The following is a 19,552-nucleotide window of genomic DNA, read 5'->3' as shown; positions in this document are numbered from 1 at the left end:
GGACTGAAAATTCTTTTCTGAGTGGATAATTTCAGCAACACTAAGTTAAAACCTTTTCAGAAAAAGAACATACTGATAACAGAGACAGGCAGTCTCTCTTAGATTTATTATTTTGCACTTGAGGAAAGCAATCCCATGAGATTAATGGAGCAGATGTAAGTAGTTCTACTCAAACCTCCACAGTTAACATTTGTACTAAAAGTTTTACTACATAATAGGTTCTCTGTGTTAATAACCTGGCTCACTACTAAATATTTTTTAAATGCCTACAAACCCAACAAGACAGATAGCAATCAGACCATAACAGTTCCACACAACAACACAGGAAGGAGCAAGGTCCTCTCTCCAGTGAAGAAGTTTGGATGGAAGAGTTCTTGATTTCTCCAGCATTGCCACATCCCCAGCCCTGCTGCCCATGTCTGCACACTGCAGAACCCCAGGGTGTCCACCAAGGGCACAGCTACAGCTCTACCTTGCTCTGCATCAGCCCTGCTATCAAAAAGTACAAAAAAACAACATAGGAAATATATTTCAAGCCAGTTCTACACATACGCATTTGGTCTAAGCCAGGTGTGGCTACAGAACCAATTCCCTTCTCTAAAAACAAATTTTGAAGTGGTTCAGACCTACACATTCTTTTCAGAGAGGCCTGAAAAATCCTCTTTCCTGAATTTCCTTGATTAAAATATAATCAGATAGTCTTGACTCTTCTGGGTATTTTTTTTTCCCCCTGAAAGAAATGGTTCCAGGAAACTATTTTTTTTAAACTACTGCTTAAAATCACCCTGTTGCATCTGGAGCAATGGCTGACTCCATTCTTGAAATACTTTTTTTGAATGCCATTACGGTGGTGAGCTTCTCTTGAACTCTAAAAAAGAAAACTAAACTGAGACACCACATGGAAGCTTCCTCTGCTTCCAGTGTTTTCCATACAAAATATTTTGGGTTTACGTCAAGGGATGGGGGACAGGACCTTAGATTCTGCATCCAGTGCACTGCTTAATGAAGTTGCAATAACCATATTCTCCATAGTGTTTTGGCTGTCACTATAGCCACCTCCTTTCCTTCAAAATATGCTTTTCACTGTTCTCCTGCCCTTTTTCCAAGTGCTCTGCAGCCAAGTTCTTGGAAAGCAATCACGCTTCATGTTTAGGATTTATTGCTAGTCTTTTGCCAGTACGGACACACACAAATCTCTCCTGTGATCATCCTGCAAAAGAAAGCTAAAAATACAGCAATTTATGAACAGGCACATTTTGCATGTTATATGGCATCAGTGTGCACTCATCAAAAAATTCTGAGAGTATAAAAGGTCACTCCTTTTGTCTAGGCCAATAGAAGGCTCTGCTTGGGTGCCATAAATAAGCTTATTTTAGAATTTCAGCCTACCTAAAAAGGGAAAAAAGCCTTTCCATTGTGTTTCAGTGGTTGAAGATTTTCTTTTTTTCCTTTTACATGGTAAACTTTGCGCTTTAGAAACTCTAGGTTTGACAAAAAAACACAGTTCATCTTCCAAAGTGGCTACTTTAAAACTAATGACTAAATTAGACATCACAGCTATCATTAAAACTTCAAAGCAGTGAGAATTGTCTGTTTGTTTGTAAAAAAATTTAAAGAATTTTGCAATCTCAGAGTCAAGTTGTATTTCTGTTTTGAAAAGTGTTTCAGGTTGTCTGAGGAAGCTCATGCCCACAGAAGCAGCAGGAAACATCAGGGAAGGCTGACCTTATAGCTAGGAAAGAACAGCTCATGAGGAAGGGTGTTCAGGTAATCACCATGCCTTGGTCATGTTCTTCACACCATTGTTTATTTTGCATATAAACACTCTAGTTTAATTATCAGTCTCTCAAAAAACTTATCTTTTATCAACTATCTCTCAAAAAACTTGTCTTTTATCAGCTTACTGCTTTTGGCAGGCAAGGGTAGATTCAAGACTCTGGATATACAAGCTAAATCTTCTCTGGATTAGGACTGTTGAAGTTCCTCTGAGACCTCAGGAGATTCAGTTCTTGGTCTCTCCTGGCTCTGTTTCTGATGATGCCCTCTGCCAAACAAACTGGGAAGGTGAACTGGGACTCACTGCCCAGCCTGGGCTCGTTGCTGGCAGCGTGGTGGATCTGCAGTGCTCGTGGCTGGGTGGTTCTGTGCCTCAGACACCGCTGCTGAGACTCAGGAACAAGAAGGCTGATGAAAAGAAAAGTCAGTGAAATGGCTTCCCGCTGCCAGAGGGCAGGGATAGATGGGATACTGGGGAGGAATTGTGCCCTGGGAGGGTGGGCAGGCCCTGGCACAGAGTGCCCAGAGCAGCTGTGGCTGCTCCTGGAAGTGTCCAAGGCCAGGATGGGGCTTGGAGCAGCCTGGGATGGTGGAAGACATCCCGGACCATGGCAGGGGTGGCACTGAGTGATCCCAAACCAACAATTCTGTGATGCCATGAAGATCCAGATAAATGTTTTGCCACCTCACAATCTGGGGCTCTTACTCAACCCAAAATGACTGCAACTGTTATTGTTTTGATTTTCTTTTTATGACTCTCATCTTTCTTGTCTTCCCTTCTCAGCTTATTCTTCTCCCCAGGCAATACTAGATAGTTCCCAAATACCTATTTGGTTCCTATAATTAAACCAGATGCATTTTCTATTCAGTCTGAAAAGGGATTAGCGATTTGTGAAATGGAACTTTGCATTCAAGAAATGAGAAATTATAGTTGAGGAAACAGCATAAATTTACTCCTAATAAATAATGAATGGACTTTCAAATGCAGTAAATATTCATTCTAACATGTTCAAACTGACAGACTTCTGAGTATAACAAGTAACTTACGTGTAATTTTGTGTCAAAACCTTCATATTCTGCAAAAATATTTCCTGAAATTTATTCTCTGCTCGAAATTATTCACTGAAATGCATTTTTGTATGTGAACCACATTTACTCTTTTTGTTGCTCTAATAAGATTACTCATGTTTCACATGGCATCAGTTAATTCTGGGTGTGCTTCTCATTGTGATCATTAGGATTTAAGTGCAAGTATTTGTGTAGCAGTTATAAAACTTGCCCCCTGGTATTTCAGCTAAAAAGCTCACTTTACACCAGGGGTGAAGGAACTTAGACAAAGGACCACAGGGGAAAAAAAAAGGGGAGGGGAAAAAAACCCCAAAAAACTACCAAGGCCAGAGCAAAGGAGTTGCAAAATTTAAACCAATATTTGCTATAAAACATTTGTGGTGGCCACTCAGCCTGACTTCTGACTACTTCAAATGTCCTCACTGCTGGATATCACACTGCAGCTCTACCTAAACCTCTCTGACATTCCCTTTGCTACTGAGAGTAGGTTTGTGTTCCCCTTGCAATTCTGACAAAACTTCTGCCTTTACTAACATTTGCAGAGTGGATCCCATCACTTTTTTCCTCCTAACATTAAGGACCACATTGCAGGCACCAACCAGCATATGCTTGAGCTAATACAGCTTTTAATTTTGACTTCACAAGTGGAAACACACAGGCACTTACTTGGCTTAGGCTACACATTCACCCATCTAAATTTATTGATGGAGTCTGCAGAACCTGGAACAAACTTATTTTTAGGTACCATAATCTTCAATATATTAACTTGCTTTTCACTCTTGGTCTTACATATGTTGTCTGCCTTTTTTATCTGCAACAAAAGCCACCTACCTAACTCACTGCAAATTCTAAAACAACTTTACTCAGTGCAGCTTACAACAATAAGTGTGGCAACCTGCCTCATACAGCAATAATACTTGTGGCTCTGATGTCAGGCATGTAATTTGCCCTTTGTTCTTCACTTAAAAAATTTCATATCTCCTCCAAAAAACAAACTTTAAAAATAAATTAGCACCAGGCCTCCTCCAAAAAGTGTTGCTGGAGGTTCATACATGGTTTAAAGAACAGTTGGAGTGTAGTTTGGTGGAAATCTTGATCAATTTCTGCCATTTGGATTGCAGCTAACAGCTTCTTTAATACAAGTCTGACACAATAAAGCAACATGACGTGACTGTAACCATCTTCCTAAGAATGGTAGAAAAGGACCATAAAACTGAGCGGCACATTTAAAATTACTTGCAAAATATCGGCTCTCTGTAAACAACTCACAATAACTGTAATTAATACCAGTCCTTTAAAGTATTCCTAAAGTCTACTGAAATCTAAACCGGCATTGTATGACTGGTAGCAACAACCACATCCTAAACAACATTAAAAAGGACGACAGAAAATAAAAGATCTCCATCAGAAGGCAAAAAGTTATAATTTACTGATCTGCTGAATGGGATAACACCTTTGCCCTTATTATTTGTAGAGCTTTTTTGGGAGGATCTCAGGACTTTACTCTTTAGCTAAGCCTCAAAAGTTCAACAGCCTGTGAGTTATATAAACACTATTTTACAATTTGAGTTATTTTCCCAGCAAAAGGATCGCTCCAGGGGCGGACTATTTGAATGATCTCTCACAAAATGAGCGCTGCTTTACTCGTAGTTCCACATCTTCAGAGCAGCCGGAGCTGAAGCCCACCCAAGGGGCGCCCAGCCTCGCTCGCAGGCAGCTCCGGCGGACAGCGGAGAACGGGCTGCAGGTTGTACCGCACCTAAAAACGCCTGGTCCAGCAAGTGCTTTCAGGGAAGAAACTCTGAGCAAGGGCTTGGAAAAACGCCGTATTTTAAGCAGCAAGCAAGTAAATAAACACAAACATAAAAATGGGTTGGAGCAGACAGAAGGCGATCGCGTCTTGGCAGCGATGCCGCAGCCGTAAGACGTGTTGCTTGTGCGTGGCGCTCCCGCTCCAGCCGGAGGGATGCTCCCGGGCGGACGGGGGCTCCGCGGGGAGCCCCGAGCCCCGCCGTGCCCAGCGCCCGGCTCCGCGCCCCGCGGCCGCGGGAGGATGTCCGCCCGCGCGGGGAGAGGAAACCGCGTCCGCTCCCGACGGGGGGAAAGCAAGCCCCGGGAGCCCGATCCACCGGTGGTTGTCTCTGCGAGTCCTCGGGGTCCGGACGGGGATGCTGCTGAGAGCCCCCCGCCGCAGCCGAGCGTCTTTTCAGGGCGCCCCGCGCCGAGCAGCGGCGGCTCCGGCATCGCCCGGAGCATCCCCGCTGGCCGAGCGCGGCGGCGGCCGCGGGGGACAGCCCCCGCTCCGAGACCCCCGCGCCACCCGCGGGCCGGGGCTGAGCCCCCAGCCCCTCTGTCCGGCTCCGGCTGGGGACAAACACGCTCTCAACAATGGGCATGTTTGCGGCAACATGATCTCACCTAATAACGCCGAATAAGGCAATGACTGTACGGGGAAGCGATACGATCCTGCCGGTCTCACCACACGGCGCGGAAAGCTATTTGCAGATTTGCTAAGCCCTTTTGAATGAATGCATCTGCAGCTGACCTTTAACAATAGACGCTGAAATAGCACAATCTGTGGGACCAGATTTGAGGGGGGGAGGCGGGAAGGGGGAAGGAAGAGATGGGTGAATATTGTAATCTCTGCAATCTCATTCACTTCCTTTCCCAAACCCCCGCGCACAGGGAAAAACAGCGGTATTTTCCTTTTCACCGGGGCTCTGTCTCAAACAAGCCGTTTCCAACGCCGGCACAGCCACATGGCACCCCGACAGCCGCCGCCGGCGGGACCGGCGCGCATCCCCACCGGTGCCCGCCCGCATCCCGCGGGCATCGCTCCGCGGAGGGGCGACTGCGACAAGGATGCTCCAGCCCCCTCTCCCCTTCCGCCGCTCTCTCACCTTCCCTGGCTTTCAGCAAAACGGTGTTGGCAACGATGTTTTCCAGCTCCATTGACGAGCTCGGGCAGCGCAGGCAGCGGCACTGCAGCAGGACGTCACTCCGAGGTGCGGAGTCTCCGGGCGACCACCCGCCTCCTGCCCCTAGCGCGCTGTCCCCCCGCGCATCATCCCCGCCTGCCCGCCCGCTCCCCCGCGCTCCCCGGGCGGAGGCGGCGCTCCCCGCGCTGCCTGCTCCGCCGCGCCCCGCTACTCCATCCTCCGCCCCGCCGGCTCCCCCGGTGGTTTGAGGGCTCGGGCGCTCCTGCCTCCCTCCCCCGGGGGTGTGGCACCGCGGAGCGGCCCCGCAGCCCCGCGCAGGCGCCGGCCCCGCCGGGCTGGGCACGCCGGGACGTGTAGTCCTGGGGCACCTGGCGCCGGCTCCGCAGCCGCGGAGGGTCCCTAGGGAGGGACGGCCACTGTCCGCCTCGGGGAGGGGGAGAGCACGGGCAGGGGCACGGCCAGGGGCCGGCCAGGGGCCGGCTAGAACGTTCTGGGCGGCGGGGGTGGGTGTTCGCCGCCGGGATGCGCGGGGCGATACGCGGAGCTCCCGCGGTCGCGGCCCCGGCCCCGGCGCAGCTCTGGTGCCGGGCTCCATCCCGGGGCTCCCCTTGTCTTGCCCGCGGTCCCCAGGGCTCCCCGGCCCAGCTTTTCGTGCTTGTCACCCCCCGGCAGGTGCCCACACTCGTGGGAAGGGGTCGCCGACACCCGGCAGACGGCTTCCCCCTCCGCCCTTCTCCTCGGGCCGTGGCTTCTCGCCTTCCTCGGGATCGCAAAAGCCCCCTACGGAAGAACCCGGGGGAACCCCATCTCTTCTGCCACACCGTTGTTTTCACCCTTTAAGGAGCTGTGCGAGGCATCAGCCACTTGTGGAAAGTTTGTGAATTTTAAATGCTAGATTACAACATAAACTCTCTCCTGTCTACATGGGACAGATGCTCATGTCAGCATGATTCTGATTTTCCTAGCAACGGGGTAGATCGATTCATCAGGTCAAGCAATGAAAGAGGAATAAAAACGACCCATTACTCCCACTGACACTCTTCCCCCATCTGTATTTGCATTGATTAAATCCACATGAAGCAAATCAAATTAACATGCACCTTTTTGTAAGTGGAGTGTAGACACTACTTTTTTCTTCTTTTTTTTTTATTGTACCAATTTTTTTCTTTCCACAGCCACACAGAAATGAGCTGCGATAGCAAAGCTTGCAGACTGCCTAGAACACATTTTCTGAACATAGGAAATAGATGAGAAATGCATTTAATGAATAATACCTTGGGGGTAAAATTGCTACAATAAATGCCTTTTGTACCTGATTAAGTGTCAAAGGTTTGACCTTTGAAAGTTATTTTGCATAGCAGGTGGCACTGCCATGTACAATCTTCCATAGCCTCTCTCCTGTAGTTTCAGAAAAACATTCAGCCTTTAGAGCCGTTCCATGTTGTGGTACTTTCTTTGTAATACAAGTTCTATACAGCAGCAGTTGTGTCTGTAAGTACCGGAAGATTTTTCTCTGATTAAATAATTCTTGAGGGAGAAATTGCTTCCTGGAAACCAGAGCCTTAGCACAGAGATGAGGCTCCTAAGAAGCATCTGCCCTGCTTGTTGTTTGAACTCTTCTGTGGAAGCACTGATGTAAACAGAGCAGATTATGCGCAGTTCTAAGTGCATTTCACATCCCTGCCCAGCCTCCCACTAATGATCATCATAAGGACAATGCAAACATCACAATGTGGCTGATGGTAGAAGACAGAACTTTTATTACACAGAATGTTTTTAATGCTACAAGCAACACCTCTCTCCAGAGGACAAATGAAGGCATGTGTCTAAGTGCCCATTTTGTGAAGCAGCACTCGCTGCAGCAGCAGTGGGATATCGCTGTCTGCTGCACCTCAGGATAAGACTGAGCCGTGGGAAGGGATTCACCTCCATGGGAGACTTCAGGGAGCACTGACTGTGTTTGCTGCGGTATTTTTATAGAGGTGCCTGAATGAAGAGGGCAGATCTTGAAGAGCTTAAGTGTGAGTTGCACTGGAAATCAGCATGTGCACCAACAGCTCTGATGCTCCTCTTTTATCTAATATCTGTATGCACCTCTAGTTATGTGGAGTCACCCACAGTGTTACCCTGTGGGACAAAAGCATGACTCCAGCACACTGAAGTTTTCCTGTATAGTTTCAAATATTTAATTCTTGAAAGGGCAAACCTGTTTATCAGAAGAGTTACGACAGATCTGTCTGGAGTTTGGAAATCCCACGGAGCTACCTAGTGTTCATGAGCGGCGCAGCTGCGGCGCGCTCCACGATCCTGGCAGCCAAAGGCACGCTCACCAGCTCCCGCAGGAGCAGGGACAGCCAGCCAGCAGCGTGTGTGCTGCTGCCACAGGGGTTATTGCAGCTCAGCTGCATGGCTGTGCATTGAAGTGGACCAGAGGTAACCACATAAATGTGGCTGAGTGCAGGGAGTGGGGAGATCTGAGCTCTGCTATCAGGTTGCTGAGGGTCTGCAATAACATGTGCGTCTGAGTTACACATCTATATGGAGAGCAGCGACTCTGACTCCATGCTTATTGGGAAGAGCAATGGAGAGGCTTTTTTCAATATTCTTATGTTAACTAACAAGCCCCCACCTTGTTTCTAATAAATCTGACTCACTGTGGTGCACTAGGACATGGAAAGAGGTGTGTTCACTAGCACTCCCTAGCACTACTTTGAAAAACAAAATCCAGGTGATTAGTTCTCACTGAATCTCTCTTTTCTCCTGCACTTCTTTAGCCTGATTAAACCCCTGATTTATGACACAGGCCTGAGATGGATGGCCCTGTTCATGGATGTGGCTCCCCATATGTTGACAGAGCAAGTTCCACTGCATAGAAAGTCCACCAGCTTGCTTTTGCAAAACCCACTGCAGCATTTGGACTCTTACCTCATGACTGCTTCACAGCTGTCAGTATCTTCATTCTCAGGTCACCTGGAACAACTGGTTCACAAAAACAACAAAAAAAATTAAGAAGAGGTAGATTTATTTATATCCATTTTCTCTTGTGGTGATACAGTCCTTTAATTTCAAGCTATGTCCACACCTGATTTAATGGAACAGTCAGGTTCTCTGTGAGTGAGGGAGAAGGAAACAGGAGACCTGTAAATCTGTTCCACTGCTTATCTGACTCTATTCGCTCTTGTAAAATGGTGCTGAAATATGTGGACTCAGGGTGGCAGGGAAAGACTGCAGGGAAGGAACACAGGTCTCTTTTGCTGGTCTAAATATCTTGATTCAACACTTGCTAGGAGAGAAATGAAAATTCAGTCTGAATCATATGCAGAAACAAGCAATATTGGAAGGAAAAAAAAAAAAGGAGGCTACCAAAAAAAATTTCATATTCTGAAAAATGTTCTAAGGTGCTTTAAAAATGTGCTTTAAAATTTCCATCTGAAGTCATTCAGGAGAGGCTCCTAAAAACATAAGAGTGCTGAACATCAGGGTAAAGCAGGGCTGGCAGCCATCTTTATGGGAAAAGCAAGGTTTGTAAATGAAACGCCAACACCGAGCGAGACCCAAATGCATCAGTGTAATAGGAACAGGGAAGCAGCGAGGCACAGTGTGATATTCTGAGCCACTCGAAGGATGACTCATCGGCAGGGTGGGCTCACACAGCTCCAGCCAGAAACACAGCGGCAACACACCCAGTTTTATCCTGCCACCAGAGAAAAACCACTCGGCCTCCGCACGGCTGCCTCGAAAGGGAAGGATAAGACCCCACTGAACCAGATGTCAGAAAGGCTTTTGCCTGTACTTATCAATTGGAAACATACCCTAACAACAGCTATCTCCTAAATCCACGTTCTGATACTTAATTAATGCCGTAAAGCCTGTTCATTATTAGCCCTAAACTGGATTGTGCTTGGAATTGCTTCTGAAACTTATTGCTACAAATGGGCAAATTCTTTCTCCTCCTGCTGAGCTTGGGTATCAGCAGGTGGGAGCACACAGGCCTGTGAGAGCATTTGCAGGCAGCTGGAATATTTTGCAGCGCCCCTGTGTGCAAGGACAGAGGCTGCCATCTACCAACAGTCACGGGGTGATGCATCATGTTGCCTAAGCCAAACTTTTTGCTTTGGTTTAGATAAAAATGTTTATGCCTCTGTCGTTTTTTTCCATTTCCCAGCCTCTTTTTCAGTTATCCGTTTCCTAGAGGTAGAGGAGAAATGATTATTACAGCATTTCATGGAATAACCTTCTGGAAGATATGCAGATTTTATTTTTAAACAAGCAGACATATGTATCCCATACTCTGCACAGAATTTTCTACTCAGTGTTCCACAGCAGCAGTTCTGATTTGAGATTTGCTTATCCCTCTCACCAAGTTTAGAGAGAAACACTACTTTTTCCCTAAAATTTTGTTGTGTGAACGATGATCTTTCAAAGAGCTCATTAAAATTTAACACAAAAAAATAGTGGGAATGACACAAAAGAGTTTAGTATTTTTTATCAGCTGATCTTTTAGTTTTTCACCAGAAAGACATAATTAACTATTCCCAGATAGGAAAAGAGAGGCACAAAATGGGAGCAGGCAGATAAATATCCTAACCAAGAAGAACATTCACATCTCCCATTATCTGTTCAAGTGCCTGATGGACTACCCTGCACCTTCTATATCAACTTCTCCTTAAAGCCTGCTGAAATCCCTGAAGAGTCTTTCACCAACTTCACATCTCAATTTGAGTCAGGCTTAAAGATAGCCAAGGAGACAACCAACAAGATTTGAAGAAAGATGTGCATATGGTATCACTTGGTAGATTGATTTTGAGCTTTGGATGACAATAAGAACCAGGTTTAGCAGCTGCTCTAGCCTGTGCCAGAGCCAGAGCTGAGGAAAAAGGAACAACTTTAATCATGTGCACTTTGGCAGTGACAAGGTCCATCTTCAGATTGCAGGGATGCTCATTTTCCAAAAGCAAAATGGAAAATATCCCCCATTAAACAGCAGTAGTTCAAGCTTTTGCACAGAGGTCTGAGCAGCTGAATTACACTGCCTCCATAACAAAGCATGAGCAATATTTCCCCACCTGCAAGCCAAGAGTTTAAACAAAGAGTTTTAAACAAATAGAACTTTCCGGGGATGGGGGGAAGGGCATTTGTCTAGAATACATCAACTTAGACGTTTTGTGAATAGTCATCTGTGGATGAGACAGCCATCCTCAGGAAATCCGAGCAACAGCTCTTTTCTGGCTGCCACAATGCAGCTCCCACTGCTGAGGGAAAGGAACCCGGCCACCCCTGGGCACACAATTTGCTGCCCAGCCCCAGGGCACTCATCTGGGTGAGCACATCTCTGTGCCCGAGGGCATGTGCCAGGTTTCAGACACGAACACAGTCACGCCATCCTGCACTGCTCTGAAAAGAATCAGCCCAGGTAATGGCTGATGGTTTTGCTGCTCTCCACCTACAGCCACTGCTCCACAGGTGTCCCAGGCTCAGCTTCACTCTGCTTACAGCCCTCAGCAGCGGCACAAAACCCTCCCACACTTCTGCCCTGGTCACAGTCGCTCCTTCCCTCTCCTAGTCCAAGGTTGCAGACTAGGGCACAGCTCACCCACACTCTACCTGCCATACTTTCTAATGTACAAATTGTTTATTCGCTTCCACTTTCATGTTTTGAGTAGGTAACATTATTCTGGCTACTCTGCTAGGAATTATTCTTTTTTTGAGAGGATTTTTCAGAGCCACATTTCCCACTGTCATTGCCTACATCTGGATTAATAAATTCAAGGTGCCAGGGACTGAAATTTGCCATGATGTTAAATGCCCAGAAAGGTCTTAGCACGCTTTTGGACAACACCAACTAATACTGCCCCAAACCATTCCTAGGCATAGTACCGAGTTAATACCAAATAATTATCAACCCTAACAGGCAGGTTGAACACAGTCCTCCCTCTTTTGAAGGCTCAGAGTTTTTCACTATTACAGAGGTGACTGGACCAGGCAGATGTAGCAGTACCAGGAATAAATTCAGAAGTATAGATCTGACATTCACTGAGCTCATCCCAGGGGTAGCTGACACTGCTCTGGCTGCCTTTGGCTTTACCCTCATGATGCTGATGGCTGAGCTTATCCTGCTAGCAGAACCAGACTTTTCTCTAGCTGCCCTTTCTAAAATGTTGTGAATATTTATAAATACATGAAACCAGAAGTTACTAAAACACAGAAGAGAAACTGGGTTCAACTTGGTTTAAGTGTTTAGATGAGGGAACACAAAGAAAGAAGCAAGGAGCTGTGAAAGTGGAGGAGGTTCTTGAGGGGATGCTGTATGAGGAGTGGCTGAGGGCACCTGTTCTTTTTACCTGGAGTAGACTGAGGGGACAACACATTGAAATGTACAACTTATTTGTGAGAGGAAGAGGAGGGACAGACACTGCTCTCTGGTGATCCGTGACAGGAACCGAGGGAACCGTCTGAAGTTGAGTCAGGCGAGGTTTAGGTTGTATATGAGAAAAACCACCAGATTTAAAAAAAAAACAGAGGGTAATTGGGCACTGGAATGGGCTCCCCAGAAGTGGGCACAGCACCCAGCCTGACAGAGCTCCAGAAGGGTTTGGACAATGCTCGCAGGCACATGGTGTGACTCTTGGGATGTCCTGTGCAGGGCCAGCAGCTGGACTTTGATGACCCTTGTGTATTCCTTCCAACTGAGGATATTCTGTGATTCTGTAATGATAATCCGAGTGAGCTCAGCATAGTGAGAGCCAATTGCAAGCGTGTTCGTGGAAGGTTTCTGATCACAAGCCGGGCTGTATCGGCACACAGCAAACACCACCCATGCCGGAGCCCACGGGCTCAGCCCGGGCACAGCGCTGGGAACACGGCACTGGTGAGGCTGCACCTCGAATGCTGTGTCCAGTTCTGGGCCCCGCAGTTCTGGACGGACATTGAGGAGCTGGAGCAGGTCCAGAGAAGGGAACGGAGCTGAAGAAAGGTCTGGAGCACAAGTCCTGAGAGGAGCAGGTGAGATGGGGGAGGCTCAGTTGTGTCACTCTCCACAGCTCTGACAAGAGAGGTCGGGGCCGGGCTCTGCTCCCAGGTAACAAAAGGAAAGACAATAGGACATGGCCTCAAGCTGCGCCAGGGAAGGTTTCGGTTGGACATTAGGAAGAATTGCTTCGCAGAAAGGGTGGTTAGACATCGGAATGGGCTGCCCAGGGAGGCGGTGCAGTCATCATCATCCCTGAAGATGTTCAAGGAAAGACTGAACGCGCCTGTGATGCCCCGGTCTGCCTGACCCGGTGGTGTCCGGCCACAGGTCTGACTGCACGGTCCGAGAAGCCTTTCCCGAGGCTACAACTCTGACTGCACGGTCCGAGAAGCCTTCCCCAAGGCGATCGATTCAGCAATTCCGTGCGTCCCTCACCGCCCCTCTGGGGTTCCCGCCCCGCGGCCCGCCCCGCTCCGCCCGCCGCTCGACATGGCCGCCGCGCTGGGGAGGCTGCTCCGCGCCGCGGTGAGTGAGGGCCCGCCCGCGGGCCTGCCCGCCCGGCCCGGCCCGGCCCCGCCGTCCTCACCCTCCCTGTCCCTCCCTGTCCCTGCAGGTGCCCGTGGCTGCCGCCGCCGGGAGGAGGGGGACGGCACGGCCCCTGGCCTGCACCTGCCGCCCCTTCAGCCTCGGTAAGTGCGGGAGGGCGGGCGGGGGACGCGCCCCGGCAGCGCCCCCGGGCCCGGCCCGCAGCTCTGCTTTCTCCCCTCCGCAGGCTCCTCGCGGTTCGCCGCGGCGGTGACCCAGCACGCCCCGTCCTTCAAGGGAACGGCCGTGGTTAACGGGGAGTTCAAGGAGCTGAGCCTAAATGATTTCAAGGGGAAATACCTGGTTCTCTTCTTCTACCCCCTGGACTTGTGAGTGCGGGTTTCTCCCCTTGCCTATGGGCCTTCTGCCCTGCTGAAGGTCATCACAAGAGCTGCAGGTCGTTCTGGTTTTGCCCGATTTGGGCCGGTCTTGCAGGGCAGATGAGCCTGTTTCTAGAGCGTGAGTGATAAGGTGGGGAGCACATGGCCACTGTGTGTCAAAGCAGTGGATAGGGTGGCTGAAAAGCATCTTTTAGTTGCAGGGACTGCATCAGGAGCTGGCTGTGGTTCCTGTTACAGTCAGATCCCAGGGATGAGAGAATTGCTGCAGCTGCCTTGGAGACTCTGTCCTTGAAGCAGCAAGGCAAGCAGAACTGCAACTACATGGCAAAACATGACAGGATGGGGGGGCAGTTTGCTCAGAAGATTTGAATTGCCAAGCGCATCCTGGTGCATGTGGGCACATGGAGAAGGATTTAACCTGCAGACCTTTCTGCTAGTTTCAAAAAACTCTATCCAGAGAGTCTAGCAAAGACAGTTTCTCCATCTTTGTAATGAATTTGTCTAAAATTCAGAGATGGTAACTGGTGTACCAACTCTGTGGCTATGACTGTTGGTTTGAGACTGAAACTAATCTTGAGCAGGAAACATGGCTAAAATTAACAGTCTAAAGAAAACACTCTACTGCATTTGTGCCTAGAAACACACAAGAGTCTTCTCTAGAGAAGACAGCAGAATTATTACAGCCTGATCTGTCTTCCTACCAGCACCTTTGTCTGCCCCACGGAAATTGTGGCTTTCAGCAACAAAGCAAATGAATTTCGTGACGTGAACTGTGAAGTGGTGGCTGTTTCAGTGGACTCTCATTTTACTCATCTGGCCTGGATAAACACACCACGGAAGGTACGAATCAAGTATCTTTTTAGGGCTTTCTCTGTTGGTTTGGTTTATTTTCACAAGAGCTCCAGAGAAGAAGAGTTGAATAAATAATTATGCCAATGCTGATTTTTAATAGAGTTCTTCAAGTCATATGCAATCAACTTTCACATTTGATGACATAATTCTGACCTCTGTCTTTTGTTTTCTTTCTCTTTTTCTTAATTACTTGGTTTGAGTATTTAACTTGTTTTGCTATGATGATGGCCTTGTTGATAACATTGTATCCTTGTACATTTATCTCAAAAGACAAATGTTCAGTTTACATATCACTGTCCTAAGATGCCTGTGACAGCTGATAATGCACAAAAACTATCACTGAAAAAGAGCAGCCGCTGTTCAGTCATTACTGTGAACAAGCACCCAACAGCGGTGGCTTCAGGATGGAAGCAGAAGAATCACCACTTTCACCTTTTTTAACAGAAAGGGTTCTGTTCTTGCAGTACAAGTGGAGGTTTTTGACTTAGTTTAGGAAAGGAAAGTGATGAAGACAGCCTTTTACTGGAGAGGAGCCTTTTTCAGATGTATATAAAAATACCTGCTTTTGATGACATAAAGCATCTCCCTGGTTTAGGTAGTTGTAGAGAACCACAGGTGTCCCAGGAAGGTGCAGAAGTGCCTGTGCCATTAATCCCAGCCAGTGTGGACAGTGTGCAGGAGTGCTGCAGGCTGGGCACCACTGGAACACACAGGGGAGGGAGGAGAGTTTGCTGGATTTAGTACACCTTGGCTGAGCCTGTCAAGAGTATTTCTTTTCTGCATACTTTGTTCAAAGCTCAGCAATGTGACTTTGGCCTGATTTCACAGCTTTATCCCAAAGGTGTTCAGGGTATGTCAGTGGTGCACATTGTATTTTACAGATGCACAGGCTATTCTGAGTTGGAAGGGACCCACAAAGATCATTGAGCCCAACTCAAAACACCCTTTCCACAGGGTGGAAATAATTCTATGGTGGCAAAGGCAGGAAACTGACACCCAGAAGAGGTGAAGCCTTGGTTTCTCTGACATCTGTGCTCAAAGCTCTCTGTTGCAGACAAGTGTTTGCGGGATCAGGGTCTGAGTGGCTGAGATTACACAGTGATTCACTGATGATGCCAAGAATAGCAGAGCTAACAAATTCCAGCCTTGTTTCAAGGTTAGAGAGCTTATCTCTCTTGCAAGCTCAGTATGTGGCAGAACTGAAAGAAATCTTGTTTGACTCTTCAAATAGTATTTAAATTGATTTGTGAGAGGCAAAACTAAAAAAAATGTGTGCACTGAATAGAGCAGCAGAACTCTGACATACCTGGTGTGCTGGTAGGAGCTTTGTGTTTGGAGTCATAGAATTGTGGAGGTTGGAAAAGACCTCTAGGATCATGAAGTCCAACTCACCATCACCATGTTCAATACTAACCAGGTCTTCAAGTGCCACATCCACATGTTTGTTTTTTTTTCCCATGCCCTGGGAAGCCTGTTCCAGTACCTGACAATCCTTTCTGTGAAGAAATTTTTGATACTATTTGACATAGACCTCGCCTGGTGCAATTTGAGGCTATTTTTTCTTGTCCTGTCCTATGTTACCTGGGAGAAGAGGCTTACTCCCACCTGGCTACACCCACTTTTAGGTAGTTGTAGAGAGTGATAAAGGTCACCCCTGAGCCTCCTTTTTCTCCAGGTTAAATATCCGCAGCTCCCCTGTTGTTCCTCATCAGACATGTGCTCAAAAGTTTGTTCACAGGTTTGTTTCCCTTCCCTCTGCACCATGGTTCTCCTATTTAATTCTGACCATGTAAATATGCAGTAGAAATTCTTCTATTCAAAGCTCCTGAATAGGGTACAAAGGAAATTTTTCTGGAAATTCATGGCTGTTGTCATTGGTAGCCTCTTACCACCAAAATAAACAATTCTGAAATGCTCAGTGCAAAAGAAATTTTTGCTTTCTGAAGAAACAAACTGTTCTTGACTACTTTGGAGCAGATGCCATGGTTGTGTTTTGTTGTTACTGTGCCCTGAAGAACAGGGAATCCAGCAGCTCAGGAAGGATGATCCTATGGAGCTTTTTGTAACCAAGTGAAACCTTCCTCTGTTCTCTAGAGCGGCGGTTTGGGCAAAATGAATATTCCAATTCTGTCGGACCTCACGAAACAGATCTCCCGTGATTATGGGGTGCTGCTGGAAGGACCTGGCATAGCACTGAGGTGAGGCTCAACTGCAGGTAGCTGTGCTGTGACACAACCCAGTCTAACCAACATACGGCCCACTGTCCCTCATGCAGGGAAATGGTGTCAGGTGAAGGCTGTGACATCTCTTCTGCTGCAGTAGGGTGGCTGGATCCCACCCTAGGAAAAGGGCAACTGGCCATTCTGGCCATGAAGCTGAGTAGGGCTTCAGGCTGAAAGTGTATTAAGGAAAAGCCAGCTTTTCTGCTCTGAGAGATGGGGAGAACTCCATATCACTATGGAAAAAGAGCAGCATTGAAGGGCAATTTCTGATACCTTTTTTCCATAGTAGTCCTGAGTGGATTGGGTAGGAGGCTTCTGGAGGCCTTTAGTTCCTGATCTCTTTGGATCAGGAGCTTTTGACTCTTTGATTTATTTACTGATAGATTAAGTAAATGAGTAAGGTAAGATTGGGACTTTGGTTTTCACATGTGCACGTATGCAGCGGGATTTAATTTAGTGGCATAATGCACAAGCAGCTCTTCACTCAGTGCCTACAGAATTGACCAAAAAGACCCATGTCTTTTGAGATGCCAGCTTTCAGTTTTGAAGTACAGGTGGAACATATTCTCCCTTTGCTATGTCTGCCTGGATTGAATAGTATCTATGCATACTTTGTAATTTCACAGTACCATAGCAGTGCATCACTTTGCTAACAAACAAGCTATCAAATGCTGTCATTCCGCTCCTGATGTGTGTAACTAGGAGTAACAGCCTTGCTGAAATTGTGCATCCAGTTCCTTGTGTTTGGCCTTGGAATGTGATTTGCCTTCCCTAAACTCCTGCTCCATTGCAGAGGTCTGTTCATCATTGACCCAAACGGGGTCATCAAGCACCTGAGTGTTAACGACCTGCCCGTGGGGCGCAGCGTGGAGGAGACGCTGCGCCTGGTGAAGGCTTTCCAGTTTGTGGAGACACACGGAGAGGTGTGCCCGGCTAACTGGACTCCAGACTCCCCAACGGTGAGTGCCTGCTCAGTGCTAAATATAATCCTCCTAAAGATAGGCACTGGCCTGTTTCTGCTTGTCTGAAGGGCTGGCATCCACTCGGATGTGAGGTGTTTGACTGAATCTCTGCCTGTTTAAACACAAAGCTTTTACCGGTTGGGCCAATTTAGTTTGTTTGTCTGATACTAAGTGTGGGATTTCTGTGAAGAAAGCTACTGGTTTCCTTTCAGGAGATGCAAATTTTAGATTTGACTTGGACTCTGCATTAACTGAGTTCAGATTTTTTTAACTTCTTTAATGCATTATAATTTAACAGGAAAAATGTGGTTTATACTTAAAATTTTCAAGTAGGAGTTGTACATGATCTAGGCTTTTGTCTTTAAACCAAGTGCAGAAACAGAATTAGATTACTGTTTCTACAAAGTATGCATGGGTTTTCTTGGATAAAGTGTCAAATTGTAATTTTTTTATTGTATCTATACCAAGTAATAACTAACCTTTATTTTTTTCACAGATCAAACCAAGCCCAGAAGGTTCCAAAGAATATTTTGAAAAAGTGCATAAATAAACACTCAAATATATGGACAAAACTCTTACTTTTGTCCACTGAAGACATTAGGAAAACAGCTGTGATTGTAAAAATTAATAATAAAAATAAAATTTCTCATTTTCTCGTGTTTAAGAAGAAATTAAATGCTGAGATATTTACTGACTCCCTTGTCTTGCTTTAAAAAGGGTAAAACTAAGGCTTTCCCCCTGTCTTCTGCAACTTCAGTTTCATGGATTTCTGTGACCATTAATCTTCCTGAATGTGATAAATACTCAAGTTACAATTGCCTTCCACTGGCTTTTCCCTTTAACTCATTTTGGACCAGAAAATGTCCTGCATTTAATTTTCTCACACAACATAAAATTCTGTCAAAAAAAAAATTTGAAGAAATAAAAGGATAGAATTTTGATACATGGTTTGTTTTTAATGAATTTTACAGAGGAAGAGATGAATGTAACAAGTGAAAATAATTTAAAAATCATTAGTTTTGTGTGTAAATGCACTAAACCATGGAATGAATGTAAATATGTGCCATTTCAAGAAAAAAAAAAAGATGCAGTGCAGCTACTCAGGAGCACTAACAAGCATGACCATTACTTTGGTTTGGTAGATGGTAAAAACTTGAACCCCACAGTGCACTTACTGCAGTTTAATGGCAAGTTTCCTTTCACTTGAATTTGCTTGACTCTTGTACTGCTTCAAACTGATGTAGCATCGCTCTAGCTATAATAAAATAATCTTAACGTGGCCTAGCAGCAGGTGTGGTGCTTTGCTTTTCTTTCCCTTTCCCCCTAAGCCCCGTTTGACTGTTTTGAAGGAACTGGATGTGTTTGTTCATTGCCTCGGGAGCTCTGTCCCGCACCTTTGTTCTCAGCAGTTCACAGCTGCCCCTGGACACAAAGTCGTGGGGGGACTGCACAGATCAATACAACACTCAGTGGGTTTCTGTTTTTAATCTTCTGTCCCTCTAAACGAAGCAGCACAAGGTGGCCGAGTCCTAAGTTAGCTTTATAATGGGGATGAATGCTCCAATGTAACAAACGATTAAAAAAAACGAGCCTGAAGTGGTGCCGTGCCTGCTGCTGCTCCAGGTCCCACTACTTGCAAATCTTTTCAGTCCCGCTGTTCGGTTGTTTTGTGAAATATAACCGCGGAATTTTTCCCAATAAGCCTGTTTTTTGCCGCACCTCGAGTGGCCGGTCTGTGCCTGCGGGGCCGCGGCACCCCGACCTTCATCTGGCCTGGCCTTCTCCGTCCGCAGCCCGGCTCCGCGGCTCTGCCATCCCGGGGGAGGCCGCTGGAAAG

The 19,552-nt window shown here is 46.8% G+C and overlaps 2 protein-coding genes across 2 annotated transcripts in view; one reads left to right on the top strand and one right to left on the bottom strand.

The window, feature by feature from the left end:
- The window catches only part of GRK5 (G protein-coupled receptor kinase 5), a 154,189-nt gene extending 148,288 nt beyond the window's left edge, over nucleotides 1-5,901 (bottom strand). The window contains exon 1 of the mRNA XM_015633438.3: nucleotides 5,745-5,901. Within this exon, the coding sequence (XP_015488924.1) occupies nucleotides 5,745-5,796 (52 nt within the window). The 5' untranslated portion in view covers nucleotides 5,797-5,901. The remainder of the gene's footprint in view (nucleotides 1-5,744) is intronic.
- Nucleotides 5,902-13,202: 7,301 nt separating this feature from the next.
- Nucleotides 13,203-19,002, top strand: PRDX3 (peroxiredoxin 3). Its single transcript, XM_015633249.3, has 7 exons — nucleotides 13,203-13,278; nucleotides 13,367-13,442; nucleotides 13,526-13,667; nucleotides 14,384-14,519; nucleotides 16,626-16,729; nucleotides 17,547-17,712; nucleotides 18,212-19,002. The coding sequence occupies exons 1-7, from the start codon at nucleotides 13,243-13,245 to the stop codon at nucleotides 18,263-18,265; spliced, it is 714 nt and encodes a 237-aa protein (XP_015488735.1). The 5' UTR covers nucleotides 13,203-13,242; the 3' UTR covers nucleotides 18,266-19,002.
- The last annotated feature ends 550 nt before the right edge of the window (nucleotides 19,003-19,552 follow it).

The sequence above is a fragment of the Parus major genome, chromosome 6 (assembly GCF_001522545.3).
Source record: "Parus major isolate Abel chromosome 6, Parus_major1.1, whole genome shotgun sequence".
NCBI classification, from domain to species: domain Eukaryota; kingdom Metazoa; phylum Chordata; class Aves; order Passeriformes; family Paridae; genus Parus; species Parus major.
This window is presented reverse-complemented; position numbering and strand designations above follow the sequence as displayed.

Coding starts and splice junctions, on each gene's coding strand:
- PRDX3 (XM_015633249.3), top strand. CDS start 13,243: ATGGCCGCCGCGCTGGGGAGGCTGCTCCGCGCCGCG. Junction 13,279..13,366: donor GGAGGCTGCTCCGCGCCGCG/GTGAGTGAGGGC, acceptor CTGTCCCTGCAG/GTGCCCGTGGCTGCCGCCGC. Junction 14,520..16,625: donor GGATAAACACACCACGGAAG/GTACGAATCAAG, acceptor TCTGTTCTCTAG/AGCGGCGGTTTGGGCAAAAT.